Below are 23,686 nucleotides of genomic sequence, written 5' to 3' on the forward strand. Positions count from 1 at the left end.
CATGCAAATAGAGTCCAAGGTTGGAAGGTTGACTTATGTGATGGTCTGGGCTGTACTCACTACCTTCTGTAGTTTCTTACGACCCTGGGCAGAGCAGTCGCTGTACCAGCTCATTATGTACCTGGACAGTATGCTTTTAATGGTGCATCTGGAGAATTTGGTGAGGGACCTTACGGACATGCCAAATTTCCTGAGCCACCTGAGGAAGAAGAGACGCTGTTGCACTTTCTTGCTGCTGCATTTACCTGGGAAATCCAGGACAGGGCATTGGTTATTGTCACTCCGAGGAACTTGATGCTCTTCAGTCTCTCAACCTTGGTTCTCCTGATGTCAATGGGTCATGTCCTCCTCCTTTCTTTCTGAAGTCAATGATTAGTTCTTTAGTTTTGCTGAAGTTGAAAGATAGGTTGTTTTCATTTCATTTTACCATGTCACGAAGCCCCCTATCTCCCTTCTGTATTTTGACTTGTCGTTGTTAGATATCTGTCCCACTATGGTGGTGTCTTCAGTGAACTCATAGATGGTGTTTGTTCAGAATTTGGCAACACAGTCAAAGACGTGCAGGGAATACAGTAGGGGGCTGAGGACGCATCCTTGGGGGGCTCCTGTGTTGAGTGTTATTGGTTGAGGGGGTGCAGTTACCTATCTTCACTGATTGCGGCCTGTGGGTCAGAAAGCTGAGGATCCAGTTGCAGAGGGCAGGGCAGAGACCAAGGTCATGGCATTTTGAGATCAGTCTAGAGTGGATAATGGTGTTGAAGGTGGAGCTGTAGTCAACAGCCTGGGATGAGTGCAGGCCTAGGAACACAGCATCCATTGTGAAACTTATGCTGATAGGCAAACTGTCGGGGATTGAGGCAGCTTGGAATAGTCGAGTTGATGTGGGCCATGACCAGCCTCTCAAGCACTTGAAGTCAGAGACACGGGAAGGTCGGCATTAGGGCACACTGCATGTGTTTTCTTGGGTACTGGGATAATGGTGGGCTTCTTGAAGCAGGTGGGGATTTCAGATTGTAGGAGCAGGAGGATTGAAGATATCAGCAAATACCTCCACCAACAGTCTATACAGGATCTTAGTGCTTGGCCAGGGGCCACTGTCTGGGCCATCACTTTCCTTGGTTACAGAGGTACAGGTGGGTCTTGACGGATAAAAGAAGCACCACAGCCACTCAGGAAACAAGTGCACATCGGTGACAGAGTGGCTGCACATTTCACTAAGTGGAAGCCTTTGTTGTGGAGGAATCTGACTAAAACAAGAACAGAAAACACTGGGAAAACTCAGCAGGTTTGGTAGCATCTGCGAAGAGAAAGCAGAGTTAACGTTTCGGATACAGTGACCCCTCTTCAGAACTGACTGTAGTGAGCAAAATGTTGGTATATATGCTGAAGTTGGGGCGGGGACGGGGAAGGTAATGGAGTGAACGGTAGGTGGAGATGGAGTCCAGAGACAGAGAGAACAATGGATGGACAGACAATGGAATGGATAAATGGATAAAGCCTGACGGAAGCAATCGCTCCTCATGGGGGCCAATAATAGCTGAAAATGGATGGGTTTTGCTAGCAGCCAATGTGATAACAAGGCCTGGCATATGATGCTCTGATGAAGGGTCTAGGCCCGAAATGTCAGCTTTTGTGCTCGAGATGCTGCTTGGCCTGCTGTGTTCATCCAGCTCCACACTTTGTTATCTTGGATTCTCCAGCATCTGCAGTTCCCATTATCACTGGCATATGAGGGTTCAGGTAAGGAGTTGGGAGAAAGTACTCAGGCTCTAAAATTGTTGAGCTTGACATTGGGAACTGAAGGCTGTAGGGTTCCTAAGCAGAAAATGTGGCGCTGTTCCTTCAGCTTCGCTGGTGCTCTGCAGCGAGCCTGACCCAGAGTTGTTGGCGAGCGAACACTGAAGCATTGCTGAAGTGGCAGGTAACTGGAAGCTCAGGTTCTGAGCTCAGTGCCTCGAATCTGGCTTTCCTAAGAACTGCATTGTGTTCAGGTTCCAGTGACACCTTATGGGAATAGATTTGGAATGTGCACCATGCTATTGCAAATGCAAATCCAGCCCTGGGATTCTAACTTGGGGATGCAGCTCATTCACTTATAAAATAGTGGGTCCTGTCTGTGACCAATGGTGTCACAGCAGTACATAACACTTTTGGGCTTTGAGTCTCACAGTATAATGTATCTGGTACCACGGGCTGCTTGAAAGGCTACCTGGTTTTATTTTCTGGTTGGGTTTTTGCACATTCTATGCTGACAGCATTCAGAAAATTATGTTTGACCATTACCTCAGTTACCAGACCCCCAAGGCTAATTGAATTTGATACGTTTACAGTTTTGTCACAAAAGAATCCGATTTCAGGAACTATTAGTGATGTGATTAGAAATAATATATCTGGAATTTGAATTTGACATCAATAATGGTGACCAAGAAGTTATTGCTGTTTAAAAAAAGTTCACCAATGCTCTTTAGAGCAGGAAATCTGCCAACTTTACCTGGTGTGGCCTATCCTGCGTGACTCCACACCCACTGCATAGAACATAGAACATAGAAAAGCACAGCACAGTACAGGCCCTTCGGCCCACGATGTTGTGCCGTGGAATAATCTAATCCAAAAACAAAATAACCTAACCTACGTTCCCCTCAATTCACTGCTGTCCATGTGCACGTCCAGCAGTCGCTTAAATGTCACTAATGACTCCGCTTCCATGACTACCACTGGCAAAGTATTCCATGCGCTCACAACTGCCTGGGTGAAGAACCTCCCTCTGACATCTCCTCTATACCTTCCTCCTAACACCTTAAAACTATGGCCCCTCGTGGCAGTCAATCTTGCCCTGGGGAAAAGTCTCTGGCTATTGACTCTATCCATGCCTCTCATTACCTTGTACACCTCAATCACCTCTCTTCCTCCTTCTCTCCAGAGAGAAAAGTCCGAGCTCAGTCAACCTCTCCTCGTAAGACAAGCCCTCCAGTCTGCAATACTGCAATATGATTGACTCCTAGCTGCTGTAGGAATTGACCACTGGGCCACTTAGCTCAAGAGAAATCAAGTATGGACAACAAATGCTGGCTTTAGCAGCATCAACAACCTCTTCAGAAAAAAAAAAGAAGCTGAAATTGCACAACATTAGTCATCGAGTCCTATGCCACAATGGGCTTAGAATAGATTGGGCTGAGTTCTGAAAGAAAATCTCTCCTGATTAAGACCTCAGGTATTCCCCAGAAATGACTACAAACAGTAATGAAAATTCTCAAATGTGTTTGTCTCATTTTCTTACCTGCCCTTTTTAATGGTTTCTCGACCTAATAAAGGAGCTAGCACAGGATCAACTGATTCTTCCAAATTTTCAATTAGCACTGCTTCACCTGCCCCAAGAGCATTCTCCATAATGTCTAAGTACCTGAAAATAAAATGAAAAAGAAATACATTCAACTGTCTCATATTCTTCTTCATTTACCATGATTGTTATTGTTATGTACAATGATTCATTAATGTGCGAACACAGATTCACCGTGTAGTCATTATTGTTGGAAACAGATAACTGCCTTTGCCAGGAGGCCTTTCAAAACTAAAATCGTCTTAACATTATCCTCAGAAACAGCTCAATGAGTGATTTCAAAATGAGTGATTTAAAGCAGAATTACTCGCACAAACAGCCAAGCTGGACAACTGATGCAGTCTCTGACCTTTGCAGTAAGTGCGCCGCAAATGTCAATTCTTTTGTCACTGACAGAACACACAAAACCTGCTCAAATTCTAAATTACAAGTGAAAACAGTGCAGCAGCAACTGAGGAGTTAGAATCTAGCTGTTCACAGCGATGTACTCTATAATACGTATTTGCTTCATTTCTATTAAATTAAGAGCTAAGTGTTCCAGTTTGTACGATTTTATTTTATACAAGATGACTTACATTTTATTTGAATCATTCCTTTAAAGGTCAGTTTATAAAACAAATGTTTGAATGCCAGTGGATAGACTTGTAACTCATAACGCAAATGCTCAATGTGTGGGGTTGGGAATTAGAAAGAAATACTTACCAGTACTTTCCCAATGGCTAATCTAAAAATATTAATTCACTGAACGTCTAAAGCTTTTTGAGGGACAGAGCTCTAGATTGCAAAGGCTATTTCCAAGAAAAGGTTGTATCTTGATTTCAAGTCTAAGTGGTCTAACTCTAATGATAATATCCTATTATTATGGTCTAGATTCCTCAACATGGAAAATAGTTTTTCTGTATCAAACATAGACAAATTCCTATGTCTTTCCAAGGCTCTATGCTGTTTGTATGTTGCAGTGCCGACCATTGTGAGGGTTCTGGTTGGGATGAATGTTGCCACCCAATTCCCCTTCCTAGATACTCTCTCCATCAATCTGTTCAGAGATGACATGTATGGAGCAAGAAGGATATGAACTTAGGCCTGCTAACCTAACATCTATGGACAGTACAGCTGCAACACAACAGCCCTCCAATTCCCCTTCCTAAAAATACTATTAATCAACCTGTTCAGACACATTACTGCACACCTCTAGAGCAGGCAGGACTAGAGGCAGGGACGCCACCACTACACCACAAGAGCCCTGTAATTATGTCTCTGAAGAAATTATCAATCAATCTGTTCAGATGTGTTATGGCATCCCTAAGAGCAGGTTAGACTTGAACTCAGGACTTCCAACCCATTAGATACTAACGTTAGACCACAGGAGTCCTCAGTTTGCCTTCCTATGTTAACTGAAAGGGCTAATTTAATTAGCAGTGGTGGAGGATAAAGACTTGGAGAGGCGGCATTTGGTTTACTCCCAAAGATATAGTTTACTGCACAACTGCAATCGGTACAAGTTATATTGCCTGTGAGGCATAGTTATAAAGACCATTAGAAGCCAGACATGACACATCCATTGACATCATGCTAGGCTGCTTTTTCTCCAACAAAAACCATACAATATCAGAAGATTGCAAGCTCTTTCAGAGCCATTACCTTACACAACATTGATTAGAGCACACCTCATTCATCTCTACTCACTAACAGAAACTGGCAACAGTTGGCCACCCAAGTGGACAGGGTTGTTAAGAAAGCATATGGTGTTTTGACTTTCATTAACAGGGGGATTGAGTTTAAGAGTCGTGAGATCTTGTTGCAGCTCTATAAAACTTTGGTTAGACCGCACTTGGAATACTGCGTCCAGTTCTGGGCGCCCTATTATAGGAAAGATGTGGATGCTTTGGAGAGGGTTCAGAGGAGGTTTACCAGGATGCTGCCTGGACTGGAGGGCTTATCTTATGAAGAGAGGTTGACTGAGCTCGGTCTCTTTTCATTGGAGAAAAGGAGGAGGAGAGGGGACCTAATTGAGGTAGACAAGATAATGAGAGGCATAGATAGAGTTGATAGCCAGAGACTATTTCCCAGGGCAGAAATGGCTAGCACGAGCGGTCATAGTTTTAAGCTGGTTGGAGGAAAGTATAGAGGGGATGTCAGAGGCAGGTTCTTTGCACAGAGAGTTGTGAGAGCATGGAATGCGTTGCCAGCAGCAGTTGTGGAAGCAAGGTCATTGGGGACATTTAAGAGACTGCTGGACATGCATATGGTCACAGAAATTTGAGGGTGCATACATGAGGATCAGTGGTCGGCACAACATCGTGGGCTGAAGGGCCTGTTCTATGCTGTACTGTTCTATGTTCTATGTTCTATGAATAGGCAGAGTAACAGAAGAGTGAAAGGTGTTCAAATGCAAAATCATTAGTTTTTCTTAGCTGGACTGATAGTTTGAAACTTCTGGGGAGAAAATAGGCTACATGCTCATCTTGCCATGTAACACCTCCTAATAATTAAAAATAATGAGGCATGATCAGCATTCCAAAATGGTTTCAACAACTGTATCACTGACGGAATGATTGATGAGCCACAAAGGAGGAAGAGTTAGGTGTGGATATGCATTGTGTGACCTAAAATGCCACCTCTTCTTTTGAAAAGAAGAGTTAAAAACTTTAGTTCTCTCAGGACAGTGACTTGTAAAGAATTTGGGGATTTACATATACATATTAGTCAATTAAAACTTTCTAACTCATTGAAGATTTAACAGCATCGTAGGTTTGTTTAATATCAAGTAGTGTGACCCTTTGATCTTTACTTACAAATTTTGTGTCTAATACTATCTCTCTAACACCTGAAGGAGGAGTAAGGCTCCAAAAGCTTGTATTCTCAAATAAACCTGTTGGACTATGACCTGGTGTTGTCTGATTTCTGATCTCCAGGACATTCAATCATATTTATTAAAATATTCTTATGTTGATTTAAAGTACTACAGAATGTTTTAACATCTGAGGTAAACAGGAGGGGAATGCTTGAAAACAAAAGATTTTAAGCAAAGCACAGCATCTGGAACCCTGCATAATGAAGACCCATTTTGACAGATGGACAATATCAAAATGTGGACTGACCTCTCTATGGCAGTGAAGGTAGTGGAGAGTAGCACTTAAGAGGAGAAAGTTTACAGAGCATGTGCTCAGCCCTCATAATCAGAATGAGTGGAAGACAGACCAGAGTCTGAAGTATTAAAAAAAAGTGACAAAGTTGATATTAGCACATAAATATAGTCATGAGTAAGGATTATTTTGAAGACAACAATCTTCTGTGGATGATACAAGGGCAAATCCAGACCTCATACCTTTCTATCCAGCTTGGCATTCTGAAGAAATCAAAAATCACCTCCTTACACCTGGTACAGAAAAGTTGCATGAAGGAATGAAAATTATTGCAGATGGAGGAATTAAATTCATAGGGATTCTAGTTGACTAAATCAGCTGTTAAATCATTTTTAAAAGACACAACTGGTTCCGTTAAATTAAGTACAAGGCATCCAACAGGAAAAGCAGTGCACCAGTCACTTTTAAAAAAAAATTGAAAGGCTGAGAGAATGTTGAGAATAAATGTCGCTGAAGTGTTTGGGAAATCTTGACAAAAGAAATTTTCTGATGTGTTTCAAAAGCCCTCTTCAGACATCACTAGTCAATCTCAACATGTGAACAATGACAGTTGAACTGGGCTTTAATGAGCACTTAAAATACACAGCAATGACTTGTCTTACTGCCATTGAGCTGGTTGGTGTTGGAGAGGTTATTAAGCGAAGTGTTATCCCTCCGTAATAGTATGTAACCCCTAAATGAACACTCACAAACAACTTAACCAGCCTTTCTGCGATTCTTTTGACAGCTGTTCTTCACAATATCACCTCATTGGCCAAGATGGTATTTCAAGCTAAATTCAGACAAAGCTGGTGTTGCAGCTTCAGCTTTATCCAGGTTGCCTCTTTAATTCCAAGATGGCGGCAGTGGAGTCGGTAGTGTTTGCCACCTGCGCGAGACATGGGCCGCTCTTGGCTTATGTGGTGGATTCTGCCACATCCACATGGCTTTTTCGCCCTCTTTTCAGCTTGATAATTTGGTATGTTTGTCTTAGTTGCCTGCGGCCTCCTCCAGCAGGAGGCCCCGTGCATTTCCAACCCCGTTACATCTCGGGTGGCCGCATCGGAAGATGAGCCAGGACCCTGTCAGTCAACTCAGAGTAGGGCCCATCGATGTCAGTGTCCAGCATTGGAGATGGTGTGGGACCTGCGCAGCATGACAATCTCCAGCTCAGAGATGGTGGACGCGGGAGTGATGGTGCTGGTGGCTGCAGGAAAACAGTGAGTTTCTAGGGCCCCAGGGACAATGTTGGATGGCGGCGACCAGAGGAGCAGAAAGGGTGAAGGCTACAGAGAGGGCAAGATGAACTTTTGATGCAGTTTCAGTTTTAGTATTACCCGTTTAATATTAAATAATTAAGTGTTTTACCATTTACGCAACACTGTCAGTAATTTATTCTGTTTTCCATGCAGTGCTGCCTTCTTGAACTGCTGCAGTCCACCTGCTGCAGGTTGACCTACCATGCCATTAGGGAGGGAATTCCAGTATTTTGACCAGCGACAAAGAAGTAAAGGCGAGTCAGAATGGTGAGTTGCTTGGAGGGGAACCTGGAGGTGGCGGTGTTCCCATATATTTGGTGCCCGAATCCTTCCAGTTGGAAGCGGTCATGGGTTTGGAAGGTGCTAGCTGAAGATCTTTGGTGAATTTCTGCAGTGCATCTTGTAGATAGTACACACTGCTGCTACGGAGCGTCGGTGGTGGCGGGAGCGAATGCTTGTGGATATAGTGCCACCCACAGTGATCGAGAACGCCCTTGACCGCGTCTCCCGCATTTCCCGCAACACATCCCTCAAACCCCGCCCCCGCCGCAACCGCCCAAAGAGGATCCCCCTCGTTCTCACACACCACCCTACCAACCTCCGGATACAACGCATTATCCTCCGACACTTCCGCCATCTACAATCCGACCCCACCACCCAAGACATTTTTCCATCCCCACCCCTGTCTGCTTTCCGGAGAGACCACTCTCTCCGTGACTCCCTTGTTCGCTCCACACTGCCCTCCAACCCCACCACACCCAGCACCTTCCCCTGCAACCGCAGGAAATGCTACACTTGCCCCCACACCTCCTCCCTCACTCCTATCCCAGGCCCCAAGATGACATTCCACATTAAGCAGAGGTTCACCTGCACATCTGCCAATGTGGTATACTGCATCCACTGTACCTGGTGTGGCTTCCTCTACATTGGGGAAACCAAGCGGAGGCTTGGGGACCGCTTTGCAGAACACCTCCACTCGGTTCGCAACAAACAACTGCACCTCCCAGTCGCAAACCATTTCCAGTCCCCCTCCCATTCCTTAGATGGCATGTCCATCATGGGCCTCCTGCAGTGCCACAATGATGCCACCCGAAGGTTGCAGGAACAGCAACTCATATTCCGCTTGGGAACCCTGCAGTCTAATGGTATCAATGTGGACTTCTCGAGCTTCAAAATCTCCCCTTCCCCCACCGCATCCCTAAACCAGCCCACTTCGTCCCCTCCCGCCACTGCACCACACAACCAGCCCAGCTCTTCCCCTCTGCATCCCCAAACCAGTCCAACCTGTCTCTGCCTCCCTAACCTGTTCTTCCTCCCACCCCAAGCCGCACCCCCATCTCCTACCTACTAACCTCATCCCACCTCCTTGACCTGTCCGTCTTCCCTGGACTGACCTATCCCCTCCCTACCTCCCCACCTATACTCTCTCCACCTATCTTCTTTTCTCTCCATCTTCGGTCCGCCTCACCCTCTCTCCCTATTTATTCCAGTTCCCTCTCCCCATCCCCCTCTCTGATGAAGGGTCTAGGCCCGAAACGTCAGCTTTTGTGCTCCTGAGATGCTGCTTGGCCTGCTGTGTTCATCCAGCCTCACATTTTATTATCTTGGATTCTCCAGCATCTGCAGTTCCCATTATCTCTGATACAAAATGAGACGGCATAGGTTTAAGTTGAAGGCAGTAAGGTTTAAAAGAACCTTGAGGGCAACATTTTTCACACAGAGGGTGGTACATGTTTGGAATGAGTTACCAGAGGAAGCAGTGGGAGTGGGTACTATTACAAAATTTAACAGACATCTGGATGAGTATATGGGCCAAATGCTGGCAAATGGGACTTGATCAGTTTAGGATTCTGGTCAGCACAGATAAGTTGGACTGACGGATCTGATTCTGTGCTGTATGACCTATGACTCTATGAACAGAAGGCTTGGGAGGCTGAAGAGGGTTCTTCGCAAGAGACCGTCACTATAAATTTATAGAGTGCTATGTCTACATTGACATGACCCAGCCAGATTGTACTCCTCCAACAAGGTCAATACAGAGGTTTGTGGTCTTGTTGAATAAAGATTTAGAGACCACAGCACAGCCTTTGTTATATTGTCTGACTAGCATGGCACGGGCAGTGTGAAGTAACAGGGAAGGATCATCTACTAAGATATGTCTCCACTGCATTACTTCCTCACCACTATTTCAGACACCGAGTAGGGAATAGATCAGATCGGTGGATATTGGTGACATTTTGCAAGCCAAATCTCAAGCGAGGAACCCAGAGTGACCATGGCAGTTACCTGAAATTCCACTGCAGCAATTCATCGGCTCACAATGTGGGGGTGGAAGCGACCAGCCTACCCACGTCGGACAACATTGGTATCAGTTCCGGATCCACGTGTGAAAGAAGGTGGTGGCATATTCCCCTACTACCAGTGCCACCACCAACCTCCAGCACCACCCCCACTCCCCCCCCAACACACCTGAGGCCGAGGATGGAACAGAATTAGACATATATATATTATTTTCTAAACGAGACTATGTTTAGCTATTCAACATATTATCATTACAATTGTGATTGTAAACATATAGCAACACACAAACACATTAATACAGAAATCACGAGGAGTAGGTCACTCAATAAGATCATAGCTCATCTGACAGTAACCTTAAATCCACATTCCTGCCCATTCCAAATAATCTTTTACCCCCTTGCTTAACAAGAAACTATCTACCTCTGCCCTTTAAAAGAATCAAGGATTCCGCTGTCACCATCTTTTCAGAAAGATAATTCCAAAGCCACACAATGTTTGGAGGAAAAACATTGACCAAAACTCTGTTTCAAATTGAGTGCCGTGGGTTTTGAGTAGTGCCCTGCTCTGCACCCCCACCCCCGGCCCGGCCCCCCAATCTGGAATAGATTATTCTCGCGGAGGGAAAATCCTTCCACATCAACCTTGGTAAATCCCTTCAGGATAACATATGTTTCAATCAAGTCACATATTGCTCTTCTGAACTCTGGCAGATCTATATTGCTAAATCTTTTGTTTTGTGATATTCAAACAAAGATCAGCATGCTTACTGTGCCACATGCCATAATTTACACATATTTGTTTCTTCAGGTCCAGTAAAAGTTGATGTCGCAAATCAAAAATGCCAATTAATCCAATGCAGTTCGTGGGAAGAGTAGGAATCAAACAAAATCACACCTTGACATATATCAGTGCTTCAGAAACTTAAGAGACTCTCCACCTTTGACTCTTTACACTATGAACAGTGGCAGAAAAGTACTTCAACCTTCAGCTGGATCTTTTACAATCACTTCAGACTGATAACACTGCCTGGACGGAGATGGAGTGAAAATCAGAGAGAGTGGATGCAAGAGAATGCAAATACATTGCTTGTTTTCACTCAAGTTGATGTCACATTCACCAGACAGTTCAGCCGGCACTCATAACAGCATATTCCAGCAAGTATGATTTCAGTACATTTTCGAAGAACTGGAAATCCCAAATGTTTGCAGACCTTAGCAGTTATGTTGTTGTCTAACTTATAGTGTGGCTTTATATTATTAAAATTGTGCTGGGTGGCAATCATTAGATTTACCCTACATTATCAGTACACCTGCTTACTTTGTATTCAATATTATATGATGTGGCTTGTGGTATTCTGTGTGTTAGCCAATGTAACATGTACAACAAATAAGTGGGTTCTTGTAGAGACGTACGTTATTAACATGAAATATTTACACAGCCATAACATCACAGATTTGATTTGACAGGCAGCAAATAACATTCACATGACACAAGTCTCCTAGATAATGACCATCCCCAGTCAGAGACTTCTATCCACTGCCCCTTCATTTCAAAGGCATTACTATCACTGAACCCCACACCAACTTCTGACAGGTTAGCATTAACGAGAAACTTAACTAGACCAGCCCATGTGTGTTGTGGATTCCTCTCAAAGTCACCATTTTGGCTTCAAACAATGTCAGTGTTCCTTCACTGTCTCTGGGTCAAAAACTTCGAACTCCCTCCCCGACACCACTGTTGGTGCTCCTATACTCCAAGTGGTTCAAGAAACCAGCTCACCACCAGCTCCAGAGGAATTAGGAGTAGACAATAAATACTTGGCTAGTCAGTAATGTCCATATCTATTACATGAATTAAAAAAAATTCTCTGTGCCTCCAAAGATACTGTTGAGTTTTTACAGCATTTTCAGTTTTATTTCAGTTTATCCATTGTCAATGTACTTGTCGCTAAATATGTATTTTTCTTCAAGATGCTTGCCCAATTTGACCTTGAATTCATATCTACAATCACTATTGTTGAGCTATTTTTAAAAAAACTATAGAAATTCTAAAGTTATTTCAGACTGGATTTATTTTAATTGTACAGTGAACTTCTCAATTAGACTCTGACAAACACTTACACAAACAGTAAATGTACCAGGAAAGCTAATAAAAATGCAGAAAAAAATGGCCAAGTAATCAAATATTACATTTTTAGCAATTGATCTCAGCCAATGATCTTTAAGGGTAATACAATATGTACTTTATTTTCTTCTTTCATAGCAACATGAACATTGCTTGCGAAGCCAGTGCTCAGTACACATCTCTATTGCCCTTGAGAAGCTGATGCTAAGCCACATTTTTTAAAAAACACTGCAGTCCACGCGGTAGATAGAAAGATCCAGTAAATTTTTCTCTGACTCCCTGAAGTGATTGCAACTAACAGAGGGCACCAGCTAGGCCTAAACTGGCTGCGGCAAAATATATCTTATGGCAAAAAGGAAATGTAGCAGCATGTACAGAAAACTGTCTTTCTGAATGGGGTAAAAGAGATTCAGTGCTGTTGGGAGGGAGTTCCCAGTCTTGAGCAGTGTCAGTGAAGGAACATTGACGTGGTTCCAAGTCAGGATGGGTTAAGGTTAGCACAGAGAGGAACATGCAGGTGTTGATGCTCCTATGGTTCTTCTGCCCTCTCCTTTCAAGATCACAGACTGAGGATTTGGGAAGATAGTGTTACAGCAGATTTGGCAAAGGTTGCTGCACTTGTCTTGTACAAGAAATGCATTGCTGCCAACCTATGCTGATGATGGAGGGAATTCATTCTTAAGGTATTGGAGTGGATACTGATCAACTGTGCTGCACTCCTCCAAGTGGAATGCATTCTTTCACACTCCCTAGCATGAATCCCTGTAATGTACTATATCTAACCCTTGTTGAATCACATGGGCTTACTTCACTTGTTTTTTAGTTGTGCATGGGTTGTGGGGGGATCGATGGCTAGGCGAGTATTGGCATTGGAGAGTCCGAAGGTGAGCTAGTCACTGCAGCATTTCCAATCTCTAACTTGCTCTTGTAAACCTAGTATCTGTATAGTTTAGTTTCTGCTCAATAGTCCCCCGGATTGTTGCTGGTGGAGGATTTGATGCTGGGAATACCACTGACAACTAAGTAGAGATGATCGATTTGTCTCTCAATGGTCATAAGCTAGCACTTGTGTGGTACAAATGTCAATTGCTATTGCCATGGCGACAAAGACTGCTAAAATCATGCAAAATTATTCCAACCCAATCGAACATGAGAGGCATAGAGCCAAGACTGAGCGGCAATGTCAGGATGACCATTGGTTAATCACAACAGTTCCCTCGAATGGTGACTAGTTGCAAACAGATTTTCATCACAAATAAGCAAGTTATGAAATAATTTACCCCCTCTGGCCAATCCTGACCACTCGGAGATCCTCTCCATACTTGTTCTTTATCCACTTGATACCCTGCAGTTGGGGGTCAATCACAAGAGGCCAGCGTTCACAATTGCTTAAGATGGTTGCATTCTCCGTGGACATTCTGTCCGCAGGGAGACCTTCATTCTGCCAGGTCGCAATATCAGCATCGTCTGTCAGCATGGTCATAGGGTCCAAGTCAGACGTTATTGGGATTGGAATCTGAGCATGGGAAAAGAAGTGTTGGATACCATCATGAAGATCACAGTATGAAAGCATAGTGAGGTTTTTCCTTTCTCTTCCACCATTTTTTAAAATCCACTTACTCTCCTTAAGCAGCTAGGTTTCTGGCATTTCTGTGAACATAGTGAATCGATATTTTCTGAAAGCATTCATTAAGGCTTCCCCCAAGAGGTTTGTTAATGATGTTTTAATGAATGGAAAATGATACAGAATAAACAACCTGCTGGTCTGTCAAGCCTATCCCTCAGCCTCACGCAGCACAGACTTCCATCCCCACTCACAGCTACTGAAGCTCCTGGGAGGGGCAGAGAACAGGCATAAACCCAAGTTAATTAGAGGGAAAAGATCCAGTAAATTTCTCTTGGACTCCATTAAATAATTGAAACTAACACAGGGCACCTAGCTTTAATTGCTTGGTGCAAAATATATCTTATAATTTGGCATAAAATATATGGTACAAATGGAAATGTAGCATATGTATAGAAAACTCTCTGTCTGAACGGATGAAAGAAGTGCAAGATGGTTATGGCCTGGTGTCATTATCACTAGACTGGTAATCCAGAGACTCCAGCTAATGTTCTGGGGATCCGGGTTTGAATCCTGCCAAGGCGGGTGATAGATTTTGAATTCAATAATTCTACACGTGACTCCAGACCCAGAGCAATGTGGTTGACTCTTAAATTCTCTCTGGGGAAAAAAAATACTCACCTAGCCATCGATCCCCCCGCAACCCATGCACAACTAAAAAACAAGTGAAGTAAGCCCATGTGATTCAAGAAGGGTTAGATATAGTACATCACAGGGATTCATGCTAGGGTAATTTTGGATCTTGGCAAATGAATGATTTCAACGAAGGAACAGGATGCACAATCCTCAAATTTGCTGATAATGTAAAAGCAAGGTGGTTGAAAAATGAGGAGGACGACTGTAATAGCTTCAGGAATGCATAAGGCAGCCTAGCTGAATACACCAGCAGTTGGCAGCTGCAGGTTAGTATGGTTAAGAATGAATAATATAGTCTGGGAGAAACAAAAAATAGGGTATGGGATTATACAATCAATAAAGAGGCATTAATGATGAAAGAGATTCACAAGTTTAAATCTTTCCTTCTCTGCAAAACTGAGTACAATAAAAATAGCTAAGTGTTTCACATTATTAATGCCTTTCTCATTACCTTTTAAGTCTGAAGTTGCAATAATACCCGAGTGCAAAAGATTGTTTGGACCACATTTACACTACTGTGGCCAATTTTTAAACTCAATTTTCAAAAGCCATTAAAATAAAAACTAAAACAGTTTTAACAAGTCAACACAATGAAGCAGTGGTTCTAGGAGAGGTCCTGAGATACTGGAACTGTTTCCACTGAAGCTGTACAGGCGAAAGGCTCATGACGATCCTTCAATGTAGTGTTCTCTACGTTGATGAGATCAAACACAAACTGGGGAACCACTTTGTGGAACATGTGTTCAATCCACGAATATAATCCCAAACTTCTGAATGCTTGCCATTTTAACACCACATCTTGTCCATATTTTTGTCCTTGGCCTGTTTTCTGTTCAGCCCATGCAAGCCTGAGAAACAAGACCTCATTTTCTGGTTAGGCATTTTACAGCCTTCTAAACTAAACATTAATCAACTCAGTCCATAAATTCTGTCTTTCATTTCCTGCCCTCTCCAACCCTAACCCAGTGTGTCATTTTGGTGCTTTTGCTTCTCCCAGAGCTGATCTACATTCTGCTATTAACACCTCCTCTGGAGCCAGCTATCTCTATACACCTATTGCTATTCTCTTGGCCTTTTATTCTTTCATACCTTCCTTCTCTAATCTCAGAGTCTCCAAAATTGCCTTTGCTTCACTTGTTCCTGCCCACACTTTCAAACAGTATAACACTCATCACTTTCCACCTCTCTTTGATTCCAAAGGAGAGCCATGTTGGACTCAAAACATCAGCTCTGTTTCTCTCTCCACTGATGCTGCCAGACCTTCTGAGTTTCTTCAGCAACTTCTGCTTTCATTACAAAATAAGAGTCAGTCCTCTCGAAGTAGATGGTGTAGTCAAGGTACAAAATAAGAAATGGGTATTTCACAACAGTATTCACTATGAGAGTGTAAGGTGGACTGAAGTGAGAGAGAAAAAAAAACAACTTTTAAACCCTGGGAGTTATAAGGATGGCTGCATATTTTGAAAGTAAGGAATTTGATACCTATTGTCAATACTGCTTATGTAGCTGTGGGTTTCAGCAATGTGCTGACAAGCTAGATCGAGAGATAGTTTACAAGTACACTGAATAGGGTAGAAGAATGGTCTGTTCTCAATGAAAAATGTCCTCTGCCTGTCAATAACTGCTAACACACAGCGCGCCACTTTGGTCCATCGTGAGTCCTAACTTTTCTTGCCTCTGGTATACTTACACAATGTCTTTGAATTTACCTTTCTTCTATCTGCCAGTGTTTATCGTGCCCACTCTTTGCTTTCCTAATCTCTTTTTAAGTAACCCCTGCACTTGCTATACACCTTCAGGGCTTCTAGTGTTTTGAGCCCTTAGCATTGACCATAATATTCCCTTTTATTTCCCTTGTCTAATTCTGTAATGATTAGAGCACAGACAGTTGGTCTAAGGTGGACTTTTTCAATATGGCAATGTGTAGCTAGTGGTATGCCACTGTGATCAGCACATTAATATGTATTTGTAATATATTTTAATGATTTGGATGACAAAACTGAAAGTAGTGCCACCATGTTTGTGGATTTAAAGAAAAGTAGGTGGGAAGGCAAACAGTAAAGATGTCACAAGGAATCTACAGAGGGATATAGATATATTTAGCAAATGTGCAAAAACTTAGCAGATGGAACATGAAGTTTTGCACTTTGGCAAGAGGAATGAAAGAGCTGACTATTATTTAAAAATAGATACTTCACAAAGCTGCAGCTTGGATGTTTGTTTTCCTTATTTTAATAGAAATGATGTTGGGAATATGGAAATTTGCTAAAACTACCTGAGGTACTAGCCAGACAACAGCGGAAATACTACGAACAGTTTTGGGCCCATTGTTTAAGAAAGCACGTACTCGCAATTGGAGATAGTCCACAGAAGATTTGCAAGGTTGATGCCAGATGTGGAGGAGCTGCCTTATGAGGGGAGAGTGGGTGAGTTGGGCCTGTGCTTATCGGAATTTAGAAGAATGAGAGGTGACCTTATTAAAACATACAAGATTGCATTAACAGGGCAGATGTAGGAGTATCTAGGACTAGAGGGCATAACTTAAAAATATGATGTCACCCATTTAAGTCAGAAATGAGGAGGAATTTCCTCCCTCAGACGGTAATCAATCTGTGGAATTCTTCACTGAATTTTTTCTTAGCTGATGTGTTTCTTCCCCCTTTAGGCTGTTAGGCTTTTTTGCATAGGGGAGAGTTTATAAGGGGTGGGGAAGGCAGAGTTTTAATTTGTAGAGTTTACTTAGTTGCTTACCCTTAGCTGGAATCCCATAACTTGTGATAAACAGTCATTCTTATCAAGTATAGAAACCTGGTCCACATGTTCTATCAACTTGGGTCTGAAAATTGGGTAGTTTGGAGATTGTGCAACTTCTTTTGAAAGCTTTACATTTTGTGATGGCTCCAGGAACAGTAGGGCTTGTTTTTTCAGTCCACTATCCCAACAAAGTCATGACAAGAGAAAATTTCCAATGGAGCAGTAAAGAGACAGCAGAGAAAAAAGTATTTATCAAAAACAGACTAAGGGGCAATGCTTCAGAGATAGCAAGAACTGCAGATGCTGGAGAATCTGAGATAACAAGGTGTAGAGCTAAATCTAGGCCTGAAACATTAGCCTTCCTGCTCCTCTGATGCTGCTTGGCCTGCTGTGCTCATCCAGCTCTACACCTTGTTATCTCAAAGGCAATGCTAAAAGGTTAACTTTGCTCAAAGCATTTCTAGTCTAAATGGCACGTTCCTGTCTTTATAGAGGGAAGAAAAAGTGGGAATTGCTGTGGAATCTCCCTTGGGATATGGGCATCACACCAGATGACTGGAGGTTTGCATGCTGAGCACCCTTGCTTCAAAATGGGGAGAGGAATAAATGCAACAACTTCAGTCCAGCCAAGCAAATGCAAAGTGATTGGCAGAAGAATCAAAGACAAACTGAATGTCTTTTCTTAAATGGGTGCATTGTGCTCATGTTCTGGAAAGCACTGCCTGGACGAATGCTGGAACATGATTCAATCATGATATCCAAAATAGAATTGAATAAACACTGGAAGGAAAATAAACTGTTTACAAGGTTCTAAGGAAAAGGCAGAAGGGTTCAGATTAATTGGACAGCCCAGACAAAGAACCAGCACAGAGACAATGGTCCAAATGATGTGCTGAAATGCCATAACATGCTATGATCTTAAGAATGGGTGTCATGACTGGCCAATTCATGGAACATCCTGCAGGAGACGTAGAAGTTGTTCAATTGCTAGCTGAAAGGATAAAGCAAAGTGGATCACATTGAAAAAGATTGGCAGTGTGTAAATACTTAGCCAAGCATCCTCAAATCAGCAAATATAAGTTGGGCAATGCGAATTCTATATTGGATTTCATAGGGACGATTTCATGCTTTGAACTGTCAACACATGACTCAAAGGAATTAAAACCATTTAAATGGTATAGGATCTGTTACTTGTTAAAATTCATCGAAAAGCTCAATTAAAAATTGATATGTTATTCAATCAGCTTCATTCGAAGGCAGTCTTGGTATTTATCCCCAGCATGCATAGTTTTACTAATGATTGGGTTAGTCAAGAGACTGGTGTAAAATATGAGGTATGAAGGACACTCTAAGCATTCCTTAAGAATGTTTATTGGTGACAGCCAGACCTTTAGTGTTGAATATTTTAACAGGATGGAGGCAATAGAGATCTGAGCATCTATCTTAACATCAGTCCTTGATTGTCAGTCAGTTCACAATGTCAAATCAAGAACATTATTTATTGATTATTGAACATTCTTTCAATCACAATTGGGACACAAAGTGCGACACACAACTTATCCTTTATGATGTGGGGAAAACCTTTTTATAATGCAAAATAGCTTGAACTGAATGGATGTTTATAAACAACATTGCAATTAATCATTTCAATGTGCCTGCCTTTAAGGCAGCCAGGCACTTTTGAGCCATCACCCCAGCTGTAGAACTTTATCCCACGTTTACATTTTTCACGGATCAAAAACAGAGAGCTGTGGAAGCTGGAAATCTGAAAATAAAACAGAAATAGCTGGAGAAACTCGGCACGTCTGGCAGCATCTGTTGAGAGAAAACAGAGTTAACGTTTCAGATCCAGTGACCCTTCTTCAGAATTGACTGTAGCTAGAAATAGGTTGATTATATGGTCTGAAGACAGGAGAGAGAGGAGGAGGAGTAAATGATAGGCAGGGGTGGAGCTCAGAGCGAGTGAACAGCAGTTAGTCAGACAGAATGGATAATGGTAAGTTGGAGAGAAAGAAAAGCTGCTAATGGGGACCATTAGTGGGTTAAAAATAGGCTGACTGCAGTGAAAGTAGATTATGTGATGACAAGGCTAGGTGTGTGGGGAGAAGGTGCTCAGGGCTTAAAATGACTCAACTCGACACTGAAACCCAAAGGTTGCAGTGTCCCAAGTGACCTGAGCCAGTTATCTTCTGCAATCACGACTGAAGAAGGGTCACTGGACCTGAGACCTTAACTCTGCTTTCTCTACAGATGCTGCCTGACCCGCTGAATTTCTCCAGCTGTTTCAATTTGTGTTTAACTTTTTTTAATTACGGTCTAAGAATGTGACAGAGCTGTGATAAACTTAATAAAACAACAGTTACTTTGCGAGGATGACAAACTAAAAACATATCAAGTTTATGTATGTATGTTTATTTATGAATTTTCAAGACCAATAATATTGGCCTGTTAAACAAATTACTATTTCAAATAAAACTATATGTTGCATCACCATAGAAACCACTATCATTTAATGGTTGTTGACACAGGCTGTCTGAAAATGAACGAACCACAATCTTATTACACGCATGAATCTCAGTATATCAGCAAACTCAATGGTGTCTATGCCACGTACATAAAGATAAATATTTTAACATTGCACAGTGACTGAATGGTACAACTAAACTGGTGCTGGCTTTTACATTACCTAATGTCACATCAGTTTAGTAATACTCTCTAACATACGCTGTGTAGGTTAAATCCTGAGAAAATACCAATCGAAATAGCTCATTAATACCTTTTTGTGAATTTCATCATGCATCAAAGATATGGACAATCCAACAGCCTGTGCTGACATTTAAGTGATTGAATATAGGTAAAAGATCACAAACTAAATTGTATTTATTTTTAAAGACAAACCATTAGAAGGCTAGCTGAACACTTCAATCTAATCTCTGGATCGGCTAACAGTTGAGAATGAGTTCTGACATTATCTGCATCTCTGGCTAGAGTACAGCCTTTGAGCTAGCTTCCAGCCATCCATGTCACACTGTAGGGTAAAATGACGTGTGACAAAGGCTTTTGAATCAGAGACTACATTACCCAGCTTGAAAGAGCTCTACGGGAGTTTTAAAATAACGTTTGTTAGCTGGGTTTGGTAACATAGTCACATTCCATTTTTCAGAAGGAAGACATTTGTCAACGAGAGGGGGAAGAGGTTCAATTTGTACCATGTTGTTATTGTTACAATGGCTATTCAACTAGTAACAATTAGCACACCACAGAATTTGGTCAAATTAATAGACTCCAGCAGAACTTGATAATTGCAACAGCTACAAACACAACCAAAAGGACTTCATTTCTGGTGGTCCTCTACAGCTTGAGAAGCCATGTAGCTTCACACTGTATATTATTAAGCTTGCAGCTGCAATTTAGCAATTCAAACAGTAATGCAAACACACAAAAGTCATGCAGTTAACTCAATTCAGGGAATGTAAATGTAGTGGGTTCAGTCCACACTCTTCTGAATCCATTCTGTTCTAACTGTTAGTGTTCATGCCATCTACAACTCACCCTGCTTTAATGAGAATGATGAGGCCATCTCATCATTCCCCCACCTCGATCAAAAAACACATCTGCTCAAGCACTTTCTTTCTGCACAACTGAAATGAATACTCGCTCTGAGATCACCTGGTTAAAGTCAAAAATGATCACAGGTTAGACTCAAAATACTGGAGCTTCCTTCAATGTATTGTTCGTTGCTGTCCATGGAGTGAGCGGACTACTATCATGTTAATCAGTATACAATTACAGTATAAGAGTAAATATGACAGCACAGGATTTATATTCACATAACAGTTAACTCTTAGTTCTTTACAAATAACATCATGGGTATACAGACATTGCAGCTTTAACAAAGTTACCACTTCACTCTGGTAATAATGATCATTCATTTTACAGCACTATAGAGCATTGTAACAAGATACTGAGCAGGTTAACAGAATGGCAGTTGATTACAAGAATTTTTCATTATAGCTGGTGCAACTGGAACTGATGGGGTGGGAGATAAAAGAAAGAATATTCTAAGGGTCAAGAGAGACACCAGAAAGTTTGTGACAAGGTCAGAAGTGTCACCGGGGAAGGTCAGCAGAGGCAAGAGAAAATTAGAAGCGTTTGTTGGGGGTATTGAGAAAATGATAAGGAGCGGTAAGGAGGGTCATGAAGCACATTAGAAGCATTTGAGGTGAATCAGAAGAGGCTGCTCGGGTGTGAAGATGAGAAAGGGATCAGAAAGAATAGAGACGGTGAACTAGGGATCAGCAAGGCTGGATCAATGTGGTTGTAACAGATTGGATTGACAATGGGCGAAAGGAGAGACTGATTACAGTAAGAGGCTGATATTAGGGCAAGGGGCTGGTGTAACTAAATTAGCTAGGTGTGCTGTTTTGTTCCTCCAGAACCATAGTGTGTTGAGAAAGCATTTACTTGGTGACTTTGTTAGTCCTCATCCTCAGCTGGCTTCCCACTGTATCCCTAACAGCTCGCCAACCCCTGTTGAACGTTTGCACCTTCATTACAATAGAAAACAAGCAGATTTGAGAGATTTGTGTTTCTCACCTGACAGAGGATTTGGGGTTTAAGATTCAGTGTTACTTTTTTTTGAAAAATCATTTAATAACCGAACACTTCAATTCTGCAGTTATGATTCGGATGTTCCCTCTTTGTTGGCACAGTGTAAACAAAATATGCCACAGGTATTCAATATTATTTGGTCATTTCAGCTGCATAGATTATATTCTTTCTGACCTGCATCTCCAAAGGAAGACAATACCATGTTTTAGAAGTTTGATTTTGCTAGAAAGGAAAGCCACTAATTTCTTATCTTCAAGGGAAAATAAATAGCTGAAAAATGGTCTTGTATTTGGAAAGTGCCTTTCAACATTACTGAACATTTCAAGGGAAGTTACAGCTCAAGTACTTTCTGAAGTTTAGTAATGCTTCTAATGCAGGAAAAGCAGCTACCAATACAGGTACAGGAAGCTACCACAACTATCATCAATTTACTAAACTATGCTTTCTGTCACAATAAAAACTAAAAGAACTACAGATGCTGTAAATCAGGAACCAAAACTAAGTTGCTGGAAAAGTCCAGTAGGTCTGGCAGCGTCTGTGAAGGAAGAAACAGAGTTAACATTTCGGTTCTGGTGACCCTTCCTCACAACTGCTTTCTATCATGTTGGATTGAGGGATAACTCCCTATTCAGCTGGAAAGTAGTGGGGCATTAGGGGCAAAACAGTTTTGTAAGTGGGTACAAGGCTGTCTTCAGGTCAATCAGGAATCATGAGTATGGGAGGTGGCTTGAGGTGCAAACTAATCTTCCTTATTCCATCATTTTCATATATTTCAACAACTTGTACATGAAGACAGCTTCAAATTAGTAAAAGTGGAATCAAATACAAATATCAGAAAGTCCTTCTTTGCAGGAGTGAACGGCCATTGAGGTGACCTTTGAGATAAACTACTGGAAGGAAAACTGCTGAAATAATTCAAGAAACAATTGGATGCAGCATTGCTATCTAAAACCACCTTCTGAATCTACATTATTGTCTCTTATTGAAAAGAAAATTCTACCCAAAAGGTTTGCTGCACGCAACTCAGCCCACTTCATCAGAAAACAAAATTAGAAAGAAATTGGTGCAATTTAACAGAAGGACCTAATGGTCAATGGATTCAATACTGAGATTCTGATTTGATTGTGAATGATGAACAAAGACCAGGAATGAAGTTTACAAAAATCTTGGCAAATGTGCAAGCCTTTCCTTTGTGACATCAAACAAAAGTTGGTTATGTTATCTCTTTGCTAACCATTAATTCAAGTGGCTTTATTTTTTGCTGATGTAACTCTTCTGCTGAAAAGACTAATAAAGCACAAACACCCTTTTAAGGTAGAAACATTGGAATAAATGGAAACTAATAAAGATAAAGTATTTCAGGAGAAACAGATGGGTGACAGTTCCTGAGCAGAATTAATGAGAGTTCTCAATTATTAAAAAGGCAGCACACAGTTTATTGCACATTTCTATCTTCATTTTCATTCAGCCAAATGATATGCTGTGGTAAAAGATTTATAAGACAGGAATTTCAGCTATCCTTTGAATAGTAAGTTGCTTTATCTCACAATTGAGGCTCTTAATCACAATTACCAGGAATTGTTGTTGCAGTTGAACATGACTGGATATGAAAATCTGCGGATAGTGGGTTGATACTAAAATCACATGATGCTAATAATGCACTCTGTCAGTTGCCTACTTTACTACAAAAAATACGTGGGGGAAAAAAATTAAACCTGCCACTTTAAATTCTGTAATGATGCAGTCTGAGAACTGGATTTGAATGAAATCCAACCTCACTGTGTGAAAGCTTAGAAACTCTACTGACTGCAAGGATTAAACATGTAAATGGCTCATCCTAGTCTCAAATACACGTAATTTTAACCACAAAAGTGCCCAAGATCCTACAAAATGCACAAGCACAGAGGGGTAATCA

General features: G+C 41.8%; 1 protein-coding gene and 1 long non-coding RNA gene across 4 annotated transcripts in view; one reads left to right on the forward strand and one right to left on the reverse strand.

Annotated features, from left to right (window-relative positions):
• The window catches only part of LOC132210876 (uncharacterized), a 35,490-nt gene extending 23,606 nt beyond the window's left edge, over positions 1 to 11,884 (forward strand). The window contains exons 2-3 of the long non-coding RNA XR_009447081.1: positions 7,875 to 7,988; positions 10,830 to 11,884. This is a non-coding gene — a long non-coding RNA (uncharacterized LOC132210876). The remainder of the gene's footprint in view (positions 1 to 7,874; positions 7,989 to 10,829) is intronic.
• LOC125463674 (dynein axonemal heavy chain 9-like) overlaps positions 1 to 23,686 on the reverse strand; it is a 453,254-nt gene that overhangs the window by 141,111 nt on the left and 288,457 nt on the right. For all 3 annotated transcript variants that reach the window (XM_059653804.1, XM_059653803.1, XM_059653805.1), the window contains 2 exons: positions 13,427 to 13,662; positions 3,278 to 3,400 (listed from right to left, as the gene is read on the reverse strand). In XM_059653804.1, the coding sequence (XP_059509787.1) occupies positions 3,278 to 3,400; positions 13,427 to 13,662 (359 nt within the window). The remainder of the gene's footprint in view (positions 1 to 3,277; positions 3,401 to 13,426; positions 13,663 to 23,686) is intronic.

The sequence above is a fragment of the Stegostoma tigrinum genome, chromosome 22 (assembly GCF_030684315.1).
Source record: "Stegostoma tigrinum isolate sSteTig4 chromosome 22, sSteTig4.hap1, whole genome shotgun sequence".
NCBI lineage: Eukaryota > Metazoa > Chordata > Chondrichthyes > Orectolobiformes > Stegostomatidae > Stegostoma > Stegostoma tigrinum.